Raw genomic sequence first — 13,525 nt, forward strand, 5'->3', positions numbered from 1 at the left:
AATCTCATCAACTTTTTACTAGAAAAGTTGTTGAGAATCTCATCAACTTTTTACTAGAAAAGTTGTTGAGAATCTCATCAACTTTTTACTAGAAAAGTTGTTGAGAATTTCATTAACTTTTTACTAGAAAAGTTGTTGAGAATCTCATCAACTTTTAACTAGAAAAGTTGTTTAGAATCTCATCAACTTTTGACTACAAACGTTGCTAAGAATCTCATCAACTTTTTACCATAATTGTTATGTGTCTGACAAAAATTTTAACTTGGAAACATGTTTATAAACTAAAAACTTCTTACTAAGAAACTTGTTTGCTATCTAAGAAACTTTTTTAAATTTTCTGTAGAAATTATGCAGCTTCCTGCTATTAAACATGTTTATATGCTAAACAACTTTGTTTAGATTGTAAACATAATTTTTGACAACGCAAGCAACTTGTTGCTAGAAAGAATTTTATTTGTAATCTGATCAACTTTCTATGAGAAATGTTGTTATTTTAAAAAATTTATTTTTTAAACTCTTAATTAATGTTCCTTTAGATTTCAATAAACTATTTCCAATTTATGTTTAAAAAATAGAATTTATTTAAAAACATCTCTATATATCCATTATTGTCCCCAATTGAAATGTGGAAGTCTAATAAATTGTTTTATTTACTATTGTTCACTTGCAATATGTACCTTCAATCACCACAATGTTTGAAACTAAATAAAATAAATATAAAAAATGAATCCATCAACCGACCAATAACAGCACCACACATTACTCAAATGTGGCCCACTAGAATAAAGCATTCAGTCATGTTTGTTCAGTTGCTATGTGCATTTTTATTATGTTTCCGATTCTGAATTTCTATTTTATTCGATTCACTTTTATTTGCTGATAATGAAAATTTATGCTTTTTACATTTTATCTAACATTCCTTTATACATATATGTATGTATGTATGAATATATGTACAATGTACATACAAAATAACAAACAAATGTTGATTTACTTTTTGTTCTAAATATGGGGGAAATAATATTAAATTATTATTACACATTTCTTTCCCACTTGATTGTTATTTTATGAAACTGATGATAAAATGAACAAAAACCGGTAGCAGCAACAGCAATAATAATAAAAACTATTTCAATAAATTATAGAATTTACAATATGTGGTTTATAAATATGTAAATAAAAATCATTTTTGTTTTGTTCTAATAACTTTTTCATATTTAATTGATTTTCAGTAAAAATTCAATAAATTTTTAATTTAATTTCATATCTTTGCAGAAGATTTGTTTAAATAAATATTTTAGAAAAATTTATTGGAATATAATAAATAAACCAAATATGAATACATATTTGAATCTCTGCAACTTTTTATTAGAAAAGTTACAGAGAAACTTCTGGAACTTTTTACTAAAAATGTTGAAAATTGTTAAGAATCTGTTTTTTTGTTGAGAATCTCATCAACCTTTTTTCTAGAAATGTTGTTGAGAATCTCATCAACATTTTACTAGAAATGTTGTTGAGAATCTCATCAACTTTTTACTAGAAAAGTTGTGGAGAATCTAATTAACATTTTACTAAAATTGTTGTTTAGAATTGTCGCAACTTTTTACTACAAAAGTTGTTGTCTTTTTACTAGAAAAGTTGTTGAGAATCTCATCGACTTTTTACTAGAAATGTTGTTGAGAATCTCATCGACTTTTTACTAGAAAAGTTGTTGAGAATCCCATCAACTTTTTACTAAAAAAGTTGTTGATAAACTCATCAACTTTTTACTAAAAAAGTTGTTGAGAATCTCATCAACTTTTTACTAAAAAAGTTGTTGAGAATCTCATCAACATTTTACTAAAGAAGTTGTTGAGAATCTCATCAACTTTTTACTAAAAAAGTTGTTGAGAATCTCATCAACTTTTTACTAAAAAAGTTGTTGAGAATCTCATCAACTTTTTATTAAAAAAGTTGTTGAGAATATCATCAACTTTTTACCAGAAAAGTAATTGAGAATCTCATCAACTTTTTACCAGAAAAGTTGTTGAGAATCTCATCAACTTTTTACTAGAAATGTTGTTAAGAATTTTTTACAAGAAAAGTTGTTTAGAAAATCTGCAACATTTTACAATAATTTTTTTATTAGTAATGTTGCTCATTTTGTTTATTTAGTTTCTATGCCAAATTAATGTAAGTGTGTGGTAAAAGTGTGTTTGTTTTTTAAAAACATACATTATTTTATGTTTACAAACTAAAGAATTTTTTAATTTGAGATAAAAAATATGTTTAAATATTTGCACATATTAAATATTTAGCAATTATAAGCGTTTGTTTACATACAAATAAAGTAAAACTTAAAAAAGACTATAAATAACTTCCTTTGTAAAGAGTTTGTTGATTCTATGTATTTTTTTTGTATTTTGTATGTCAACAGTCATTTGGAAAATTGTGCATTTAAAGTGCCACTAAAAAAAACTCCAACAACGTCTGATGTTCATTTGCTCATTGCAACAGAGTGAATAGTAGTATTTAACCAAAAGCTAAAAAGCCTACAAAAAGAAAAGATTTAGTTTTTATTGTAATTTTTTTTCTCTTGTACATATTTGCATTAATTCCGAAACATTAAATCTTAAGAATGAACAAACAAACAGTTGGAATTAACAATGGATTTGCAACATTTAGTTGTTGGATCTATGGTAAGTTTAGTCTGCTGCTATTTTATTTCTCTATTACTACACGCGACATGTGTCTTCACGCTTAACTGCTTGTTGTAGATTTATTTTGTTTATTCGTTTGCAATTGTTTGTTTAGTGTGTATTCTTATCAATTGTTAAACAAAATGAGTAAAAAAAATGTAAATGTTCATATGTAGCATTAGTTGTTGTATTAAAAAAAAAATATGAATATCATCATAATACTCACTGTTACTCTTTTGTTATTGTTGTTGATATTCTTCTACGTAACAATAAATTCATAAATTATCGTTTGCTTTTTTCTACTCTTTTTGTTGTACAACAATTGTTGTTGTTGTTGTTGGGTGTTTTAATATCTACAATTTGTATATAAACATTTTGCCGGTTGATGAACTTAGTGTAAGTTTCTAGAGAGAGAGAGGGAGAATGTGTGACAACAACGATGAATTAAAAATAATTTGTTTTTGTCATTTGATGATTAATATTCTGTTGTCATTTAAATATTTTTTATTGCATTTTCATTAGTATTACTACATTATTACATAATTTTAAACATTTATTTCTTATTAAACTTCCGTTACAAGAATAACACTTTCAGGATGAAAATTTAGTTAAAATCTAAACATATTTTTAAGCAAAAAGTTGCTTAGAATCATTAGTATAAGTTGTTTAAGTCCTAACATGTTTTCTAATAAAAAAATTTACTTGAAGTCTAAAATTGTTTCAAAACAAATGTTGCTAAAACATGTTTTCTAGTAAAAAGTTGATGACAACTTTTCTTGTAAAAAGTTGATATGATTTTCAATAACTTTTCTAGTAAAAAGTTGGTGAGATTCTCAACAACTTTTCTAGAAAAAGTTGATGAGATTCTCAACAACTTTTCTAGTAAAAAGTTAATGAGATTCTCAACACCTTTTCTAGTAAAAAGTTGATGAGATTCTCAACAACTTTTCTAGTAAAAAGTTGATGAGATTCTAAACAACATTTTTGTAAAAAGTTGATGAGATTCTCAACAACTTTTCTAGTAAAAAGTTGATGAGATTCTAAACAACTTTTCTAGTAAAAAGTTGATGAGATTCTCAACAACTTTTCTAGTAAAAAGTTGATGAGATTCTCAACAACTTTTCAAGTAAAAAGTTGATGAGATTCTCAACAACTTTTCTAGTAAAAAGTTGATGAGATTCTAAACAACTTTTCTAGTAAAATCTTGATGAGATTCTTATCCAATTTTTAGTAAAAAGTTCATGAAATTGTCAACAACTTTTGTAGTAAAAAGTTGATAACATTCTCAACAACTTTTCTAGTAAAAAGATGATGAGATTCTAATAAAAAGTTGATGAGATTCTCAACAAATTTTCTAGTAAAAAATTTATGAGATTCTCAATAACTTTTCTAAAGATGATGAGATTATCAACAACTTTTCTAGTAAAAAGTTTATGAGATTCTCAACAACTTTTCAAGTAAAAAGTTGATGAGATTCTCAACAACTTTTCAAGTAAAAAGTTGATGAGATTCTCAACAACTTTTCTAGTAAAAAGTTAATGAGATTTTCAACAACTTTTCTAGTAAAAAGTTGATGAGATTTTTAAAAAACTTTTTTAGTAAAAAGTTGATGAGAATAGGTTTCAAATTTTCATTTATTCTTTTAGTAAAAAATTGCTAAGATTCTCAGTTGAAGTTTTCAACATTAATCAATATGTTAATGACTTTCCTATTAAAAAAAAAGAATTTTCTATTTGATGATGTCATTAACAAATTCTTTATATTAAACATTGTGTAATTAATTAATCATTTATTATAAAAAAATAATTAAAATAAAAAATTCCCGAATTTTAGACAAATGATTGATTAATGTCTACTTGACAAGATTTTAAATCGTTTAAAAAAATAAAAACATATTTAATTGTTAAATTATTTAAGATAATTGATTAAATTTGATAACAACATTATGTGTATTTAATAAATATTTGTTTAACAAAATTTGTAACTTTCTCTATTTAGTTATTTATTGTTTATTTCAAACATTTTGTTACAATTTAATCTCTTTTAAAATTTCGATTAATTAAACATTTTGATCCCAGTTATAAGTTATAATTGTACGAGGTACGCCCTTAAAGTGTTTTTATGTTGATTTCAATTCATGTTGTCGACTGTAAAACTTTTGTCTGTTGCTGAACTTCTGCATATGAAATATTTGTTGCTCTTATTAAAATTTATGTCTACATGTTGTTTTTAATTTATGATAAAATGTGTTATTTAACATAAAATGTAAATGAGAGTAGAATGAATTTGTTATAAATCATTTCATCGTGGAGGGCTCTTCAACAACAAATTCCCCTTTTTTTGTGTAACTGTCATTCATCATCGTCGTCTGAAGTTAAAATGTGTGTTAGAATGTTTTTATGTTTAATTTTGACATTTCTTGCTTATGACAGCATCAAAAATAAACTAAAATAACAATAATAATAATAACAATAAACTGTAAAAAAATATAACACACACTCGCTCCATTGTCGTATAATCATCTAACGAAACCATTAAACTAAATAAACCAGTAGGAACAGACTCAGTAATAGCAGCAAAACAGTAAAAGCATGATTCCATGACCGAATTTTTATATGTCGTTTGTTGTTGATGAGTTTGACCGATTTTTCTTGATGATTATTATTTTTTGGTTAAAAGCCAAAAAGCAAAAAAAATCTAGAATCAACAATGCTTGTGATTAAAAACCTAGTTAAGTCTTTAACTTTTGTTGCACAAAAAGTTACTTTTGTATATATAAATTTTGCAATAGTAATAATTAAAAAAAAAAGTATTTCTCTTCTATTTTTTGGCCTCTAGCCAAAATTATATCTTTTAACACACAACAAATCTTAGCAACCAACTACATAAACCTCTAGATACACATCCATTTTAAAAATTCTTTTTTGCCTTAGATTAGCTTGAAATTTTGTTTGTCGTTCTTTACATCTTGTTTCCAACACCAGATACTAACAGATTCTTGTTGTAGATTTAGTTGTCTAATTAAAAGATTTGTAAACAATTTACTGTTACTACCACGTCTCTTCTTAAGAAAACAAATTTATTATATATATTTTTTTACAGTTTTATTTTTTAAGAGGGGTTATTAAATCTTTGCTAATTTTATACTGAACAAAAAAAAACTTTCAATTTTTGTGTTAATCTTTTACAAATGTTCACTAGATTTCATTCGTTTTTGATAAATGTTAATGAAGTCATTTATCAAATAAATAATCTTCATGTATTTAGTGTTAAAAGTACATATGAGATAATTTTAACCCTTAAAATTCCAAAAACTATTTTCATTTATTTGTAAGAATTCCCAACAACTTCTATAGTAAAATGCTGTTAAAATAACAAAATTTCTTGCAAAAAGTTTTTGAGATTCTTAGCAACTTTTCTAACTAAAAGCTAATGAGATAAAAGTTGATGAGATTCTTAACAACTTTTATATTAAAAAGGTTGATGAGATTCTCATCAACATTTCTAGTAAAAAGTCGATTTTCTAGCTAAAAGTTAATGAGATTCTCAACAACTTTTGTTGTAAGAAGTTGATGAGATTCTCAACAACATTCCCAGCAATAAGTTCAGAATATTGTCAACAACTTTTCTAGCAAAAAGTTAATGAAATTCTCAACAACTTTTCTAGTAAAATATTGCTAAAACAGCTGAACAGCTTTTCTAGTAAAATGTTGCTTGAACATCTCTACAGCTTTTCTAGTAAAATGTTGATAATACAGTTTAACATATTTTCTTGTAAAATGTTTCTAAAACAGCTCAACCACTTTTTAGTAGAATGTTGTTGAATTCTCAACAACTTTTCTAGCAAAAATTCTCAACAACTTTTCTCGCTCATCAACATCAAATTTTCTAGCCAAAAGTTAATGAGATTCTCAACAACTTTTGTATTAAAAAGTTGATGAGATTCTCAACAACTTTTCTAGTAAAAAGTCGATGAGATTCTCAACAACTTTTCTAGTAAAATGTTGATGAGATTCTTAACAACTTTTCTAGTAAGATGTTGATAAGATTCTCAACAACTTTTCTAGTAAGATGTTGATAAGATTCTCAACAACATTCCTAGCAATAAGTTCATAATATTCTAAACAATTTTTCTAGCAAAAAGTTAATGGATTCTTAACAGCTTTTCTAGTAAAATGTTGCTAAAACAGCTCAACAGATTTTCTACTAAAATGTTGCCTAAACATTTTCAACATTTTCTAATCAAATGTTGCTAAAATTGCTCAACAGCTTTTCTAGTAAAATGTTGGTAAAACAGCTCAACAAATGTTCTTGTAAAATGTTTGCTAGAACATCTCAACATTTTTCTTGAAAAATGTTTCTCACAGCACAACCACTTTTTAGTAAAAAGTTTTTTGAAATTTTCAACAACTTTTCTAGCAAAAAGTTGATAACATTCTCTACAACTTTTATAGGTAAAACTTTTTAAGTTGCTGAGAAGTTCTAGCTAAAAGTTGATGATATTCTCAAAAACTTCTCTAGCAATAATTTGATGGGATTCTCAACAATTTTTCTAATAAATAATTGATGAGTTCTCAACAACTTTTCTAGCTAAAAGCTGATGAGATTCTCAGCAGTATTTTAGATACAAGTTATGAGATTCTCAGCAATATTTTGGATAAAAGTTTATGAGATTCTCAACAACTTTTCGAGCTCATCAACATCAAATTTTCTAGCTAAAAGTTGATGAGATTCTCAACAACTTTTCTAGTAAAATGTTGCTAAAAAAGCTTAACCACTTTTCTAGTAAAAAGTTGTTAAATTTTTTCTTGTAAAGAAATAATAAGATTCTCAATATCTTTTATAGTTATAGTTTCTAAACAACTTTACTAATATAAAGTTGTTAAAATTCTCAACACCTTTTCTATTAAAAGGTTGATAAGACAGATGTTGATTCTCATCAATTAAGGTTTTCAGTAAATTTTCTAGTAAAATATTGCTGAATTACAATGTCTCTCTAAAAGCTCTTCTACACATTTTAGGGTTAATTGCGTTGTGCCTTAATAATCCCCTTATAAATAAACTCGACATAAAGAAAGTTTTGCTTATCCTCCAGTTTTTTGTTTGTTTATTTTTTGAGGTTTGTAAACATGTTGCTAATACGTTTTATTAAAGATGCTCATAATAACAATAATAATGGTAGAGAATTATACAATTTATTAATAAAAAAATATTTTGTTTATGATTTTGTTCATAATGCAATAATTGTGCCAAATAAACAACGATACCTAACCCACATGATTGTGTGTCCGTCCGTCCAACAGCTAAATGCGTTCAACTCATTTAACAAAATTAACAGAGAAATTACAGTAATTTTTTTTGTATTTTTTTTTTAAATGGAGAAATTTTGTATTAAATTTTGTTTTACACATTTATTTTTCTTCATTAATTTAATAACATTTAAAGTAAAATAAACAACAAAACTTTAAAGACTTTTAAGTAAATAAGTAATATTTTTTGTAATGTTGAACAGTGGGCCAAAGGTAATAAAAACGCTGGTGAATTTGTAATAATAATTACAAATTTTAAAGTTTAATTACAACCACTGTTTGTTTACATTAAAGGTTTTTTAAATGTAATTTTTTCATTTTATTTGCACACGTAATGATGATCATGATTTTGATAATAATGATCACTATCATTACATCTTGTGGTTTTTCAAGTTTATTTTTAAACTTTTCTTATTTTTTCGCTCTTTTTGTGTTAATTTCTTTTAAATAAAATTTATTTTATTATTACGTTTTTTATTTAATTAACACAAATACATACGCACCTTAAATAAATCCCAGATTTTCCATGATTGTATGTGAATGTTTTTCTCGTCTTCCTTTGATGGTCTTACTCATAAAACAGTCAGCGTCATGAACCCTTTCTGTTTACTTGCTGGTAACTTTTAAAGTTTTTTTTTTTTTATTGGAGATTTTAAAAATACTCTGTGTTTTGTTGTAGTTGTTGTAAAAAGTTGTAAGTTTTTTCTTTTTTTTCTTTTAAAACTATAAATGTTTTTAAAGCTTGTTTTACTTGATTTTTTTTTTGCTATAGTAAAGAACCTCCAATGAAAACCATTGCCAGTTTAACGAACTTTTACTTCCACTTCTATAATGGCACAACAAAAAACGCACATAATTAAAGATTGACGTGCCTTACACTCAGGGGAAAATGTTGGTAAAAGACAAAATTTTTAAGAGAAAAGTAATTGATTATCACAACAACTTTTTACTAGAAAAGCTGAAAACAATTTCGTCATCTTTATACTAGAAAAGTTGTTGCGAATTTTATCAAATTTTTACTAGAAAAAATCTTGAGAATCTCATCAACTCAACAAGAAAAGTTGTTGAGAATCTCATCAACTTTGTTGAGAATCTCATCAAGTTTTTACTAGAAAAGTTGTTGAGAATCTCATCAAATTTTTACTAGAAAAGTTGTTGAGAATCTCATCAACTTTTTACTAGAAAAGTTGTTGAGAATCTCATCAACTTTTTACTAGAAAAGTTGTTGAGAATCTCATCAACTTTTTACTAGAAAAGTTGTTGAGAATCTCATCAACTTTTTACTAGAAAAGTTGTTGAGAATCTCTTCAACTTTTTAATAGAAAATTAGTTAAGGATCTCTTCAACTTTTTGCTAAAAAAAACATGTTGAGGGTAGCAGTAATTTTTTAGTATAAATTCTTATAGCTATTTTTCCCGTTTTTTTTTCTTGAGTGTAATTTCTTTGTTTCGCTCTGTTTACACAAAGTCTTTAAAAACAGCAAACAACAATAATAACCAACAAACTTTATATATTCATGTCTTTTCTGTGACTGACAGTTTTGTGTACAATCTGGCAGTTATTTGCAATATTTGTTTAGTTTTTTTCCTTATTTCCAACCGTGATAAATGAAGATCATTTTCATCAACAGATTTTTTCTTTGATTTTTCTAGTTGTTTAAATAAAGTTTATATTTTTGTAGCTTTATAGTTTTCCATTGATTTTAAACCCTTTTTAAAAAAAACAAAGATCGTTACATTAATGATAAAAAATAGACTTTTTCTTAATCTCTTAGTAACAGAAGATAGAGAAGAAGAAAAAAACAAAGAAAGAAAACTCAGAATGATTAGTTGGTTGTTTGGATGAAGGTGATCCATCATTTTCTGGCTTTCATTTCAATGTTTTTATTTTAAAAATAAAAGGTTTATGTTTTTTTGATTTGCTTGGGTTTTTATATGGCTAAAATGATTGGATTGGATCATTATTTTTGCCTTTAGCTTTTTAAGTCTATGTTGACTTTTACGACTGTTTTTTTTTATCTTTTGCCAACATTATATGGTCGGCTATATTAATGCATTTAGTTCTGGTTTGAGATTTCGTTTACGCTCAATTTTTTTAAGATTGTGTTTTAGTAGGTTTTTTTTACTTTTTTATTTGTGGGTTTTACGAAGGCTTTTGTTTTTGCAGAGTTGTAAAAGGCTTAATTCAAAATCTTCTATGCTATAGTTTAGTGTATAGCTTAGGCCTTGGTCTTTGGTCAGGTCTATAGTCTAGGCGATAGTCTGGACTATAGTTTAGTAAAGTTTATAAAGTTTATTCTGCGTTATTGACTTTCATCCAGTTTATAGTCTGGTCAATATTTTTGTCTTTAGTCTGGACTATAGTTTAGACTATTCTCTGAACTATAGTTTAGACTATATTCTATAGTCTGGACAATAATTTAGATTATACTCTGGGCCATAGTTGAGTCTATAGTCTACAAGTCAGAACTATAGTTTAGACTATAGTATGGACTAAAGTTTAGACTATAGTCTAAACTATAGTCAAGACTATAGTCTAAACTATAGTCAAGACTATAGTTTAGACTATATTCTGGACTAAAGTTTATGGTCTGGACTATAGTTTTCACTATAGTCTGGACTATGTTTTTCACTATGGTCTGGACTATAGTTTTCACTATAGTCTGGACTGTAGTTTTCACTATAGTCTGGACTATAATTTAGACTATAGGTTAGGCTATAGTTTGGACTATCGTCTTGGCTATAGTTAAAACTATAGTATTGACTATAATTTAGACAATAATTTAGACAATAGTCTTGACTATAGTTTAGACAATAGTCTTGACTATAGTTTAGACAATGGTCTTGACTATAGTTTAGACTATAGACTTAACTATAGTTTAGACTATAGTTTAGACTTTAGTCTTGACTATAGACTTAACTATAGTTAAGACTATAGTTAAGACTATAGTCTTGACTATAGTTTAGACTATAGTCTTGACTATAGTTTAGACTATAGTCTTGACTATAGTTTAGACTATAGTCTTGACTATAGTTTAGGCTATAGTCTTGACTATAGTCTTAACTATAGTCTTAACTATAGTTAAGTCTATAGTCAAGACTAAAGTCTAAACTATAGTCTAAACTATAGTTAAGTCTATAGTTTAGACTAGAGCCTTGACTATAATTTAGACTATAGTTTTGACTATAGTTTATACTATAGTTTAGACTATAATCTTGACTAGTCTATAGTCTTTACTACAGTTTAGACTGTAGTTGAGACCATAGTTTAAACTATAGTCTGGACCATAGTTTAATCTATAGCCTGGATTCTAGTTCAATTTAAAGTCGGAACTATAATTTAATGCATAGTCTTGAATATAGTTTACTATATATCATGGACTATAGTCTAGTGTATAGTCTGGACTATAACTTAGCCTATAGTCTAAACCATAGTCTAGTCTATTATAGGTTCTCTGATTAAGTCTATAGTTGGTCAACAGTTTCGTCTAGACTCTAGTTTCGACCTGACTACAGATCGAACTGTATCAAAGTCATTTGACATGATTTCAATATTTCAATGATCTGATAACAAAAGTGCGTTATAAAAATCAATGTATTTTAAGTTTTTATTATTGTAGTTAAAGTTTTTTCTGTTTCTTTTATAAATTTTATAATATTTTAAGCAATTGTACTTTGTTTATAATTCCCCAATTCTGGTTTCTCAAACGAATGCAGTTTTAGTTTATCTCTTTCTCTAGCTATTCTTCTTCTTTATGATATTTCTCTACAATTTACATTTCTCTTAAAATTATTGAATTTTTTTTTAGTTTTAATATTAAGGTACTTAACAGTGTACGGACAGACAGACAAAAAATAAAATATAAAAAAATTTCTGCTGCTTGTACCGCTGTTATTGTTGCTGCTGCTATTTCCATTTCATTCTTCTTAATGTTGATGATGTTTTAATGTTGTTGGGTTTTTGTTGTTTTTAATGATATGAACGAACAGACATTTCTACAAATGTGCGTAAGTTTGTGTGTTTGGCAAAATGTTTTTTTTTTATTTTTTAATGTTCATTTTTATTATTGTACTTTTCTTTCTTGTTGTTGTTTTCATTATATTTTGAATGTGTTACGACGGCGCGCATTTAGATTTTTGACTCGATTCGATTCAACTCAGCTGAACTTTTTTTTTGTTTTTTTGAAGCAGCGATCACTCAGCTCGTCGGTTTGGGACTCTGTCTGTCTGTTGGTTTTGTTGATTCAGCCATAGTCTGTTGTGGCATTAAACGAAACGTACGGTTACAGTTGCGGAAGCTGTTGATTTGAATTTTTCTTTCTCGCTATCGAATTTATCGTGTGTGTTTCATTTTGTTCGCCTCTTCTTTACAATAAATGAAATAAAATCTCGTGGTTTTATTATTGTTTATTAAATTTAATCTAAGAAAAAAATAACAAAATTTCTTTTTAGCTTCACTCGTTTAACAAAAAAAGTTGTGTGAATTTCTTTTTGTTGTAAAGTGTTAAAAGAAATTTAAAATTTATAAAATTTTGTTGTTTTTAGTGTTAAATTGTGTTATAAAAATATTTTATACAAAAACCAACAAAACTTCTTTTTTTCTCAATAATAAAAAATAAAATTAACAGAGAAATCGTTTGTTAAAAAAATACATGCATATTTATAACAAAGAAAAAAAAAGAACTTTCATTTTTGTTATGGAAATTTCTGTTATAATTAAAACAAATATTGCATAAAAAAACAAGTCTAAGGGATTTAAAAAAAAAATTTAATTTTACAAAAATATGTCTTTAAAAAATCTAAAGAAAAAATAAGAAAATCATGTAAATATTATATTACAAAACCTAGTGCTTTTAGTGTGTAATGATTATTTATATTCTTGGAATTTAGTTATAAATAAAGTAATTTTATTCAACCCACCTTTGCCTGTTGGCGTTCGTTCTTCCGTTTTACTCTCATTATAATCATTATGATTGAGGATTGTAAGGATAATTGTCACCGCAAGGTATTTCTTAGTATTATCAAGGTTAGTTGTTTTCTTTTATTATTATTTTCTTCTTATCTTAGTTTTTACTCTTCCCACATATAGTTAGTTGTTTAAATTTAAATAACTGTTTTAAGTGAAAATTTCTAAAAATAAACTGCTAAAAATATTAAAGCACATGATCCATAGAAAATTTTGTAAACTTTATTGAAATATATGATCCGTTTAGTAGTCGTATAAAATGGAAAGACTATGACGAATGGATGCTCACCTAGAACATTACAATTGCCCAATTCACAATCGGTGTTGTACGGTTGTACCGTAGTATGTCGTATTTTTTTTATTATTGATTTGTTTTTGTTTAAAAAATTGTTTTTGAAAAATTTCTATGACATACAACGCCACAACGATACGAAATCAATTGTGAATTGGACAAATGTTAGCTTAACTATAGACTATAGACTAGACTATAGACTAGACTATAGACTAGACTATAGACTAGACTATAGACTAGACTATAGACTAGACTATAGACTAGACTATAGACTAGACTAT

General features: G+C 26.2%; 1 protein-coding gene across 3 annotated transcripts in view; it reads left to right on the top strand.

The window, feature by feature from the left end:
• The window catches only part of LOC111681251 (tyrosine-protein phosphatase non-receptor type 9), a 71,382-nt gene that overhangs the window by 13,617 nt on the left and 44,240 nt on the right, over nucleotides 1-13,525 (top strand). Inside the window, exon 1 of one of the 3 annotated variants that reach the window (XM_046946614.1) lies at nucleotides 12,828-13,012. The exons of 1 other annotated variant lie outside the window; for it this stretch is intronic. In XM_046946614.1, the coding sequence (XP_046802570.1) occupies nucleotides 12,956-13,012 (57 nt within the window). In that variant the 5' untranslated portion in view covers nucleotides 12,828-12,955. Of the gene's footprint in view, nucleotides 1-12,827; nucleotides 13,013-13,525 lie in introns of those variants that run through there. One more of the 3 variants, XM_023443004.2, reaches the window with a different exon arrangement.

This window comes from Lucilia cuprina, chromosome 3 (genome assembly GCF_022045245.1).
Source record: "Lucilia cuprina isolate Lc7/37 chromosome 3, ASM2204524v1, whole genome shotgun sequence".
In the NCBI taxonomy this organism is placed as follows: Eukaryota; Metazoa; Arthropoda; class Insecta; order Diptera; family Calliphoridae; genus Lucilia; species Lucilia cuprina.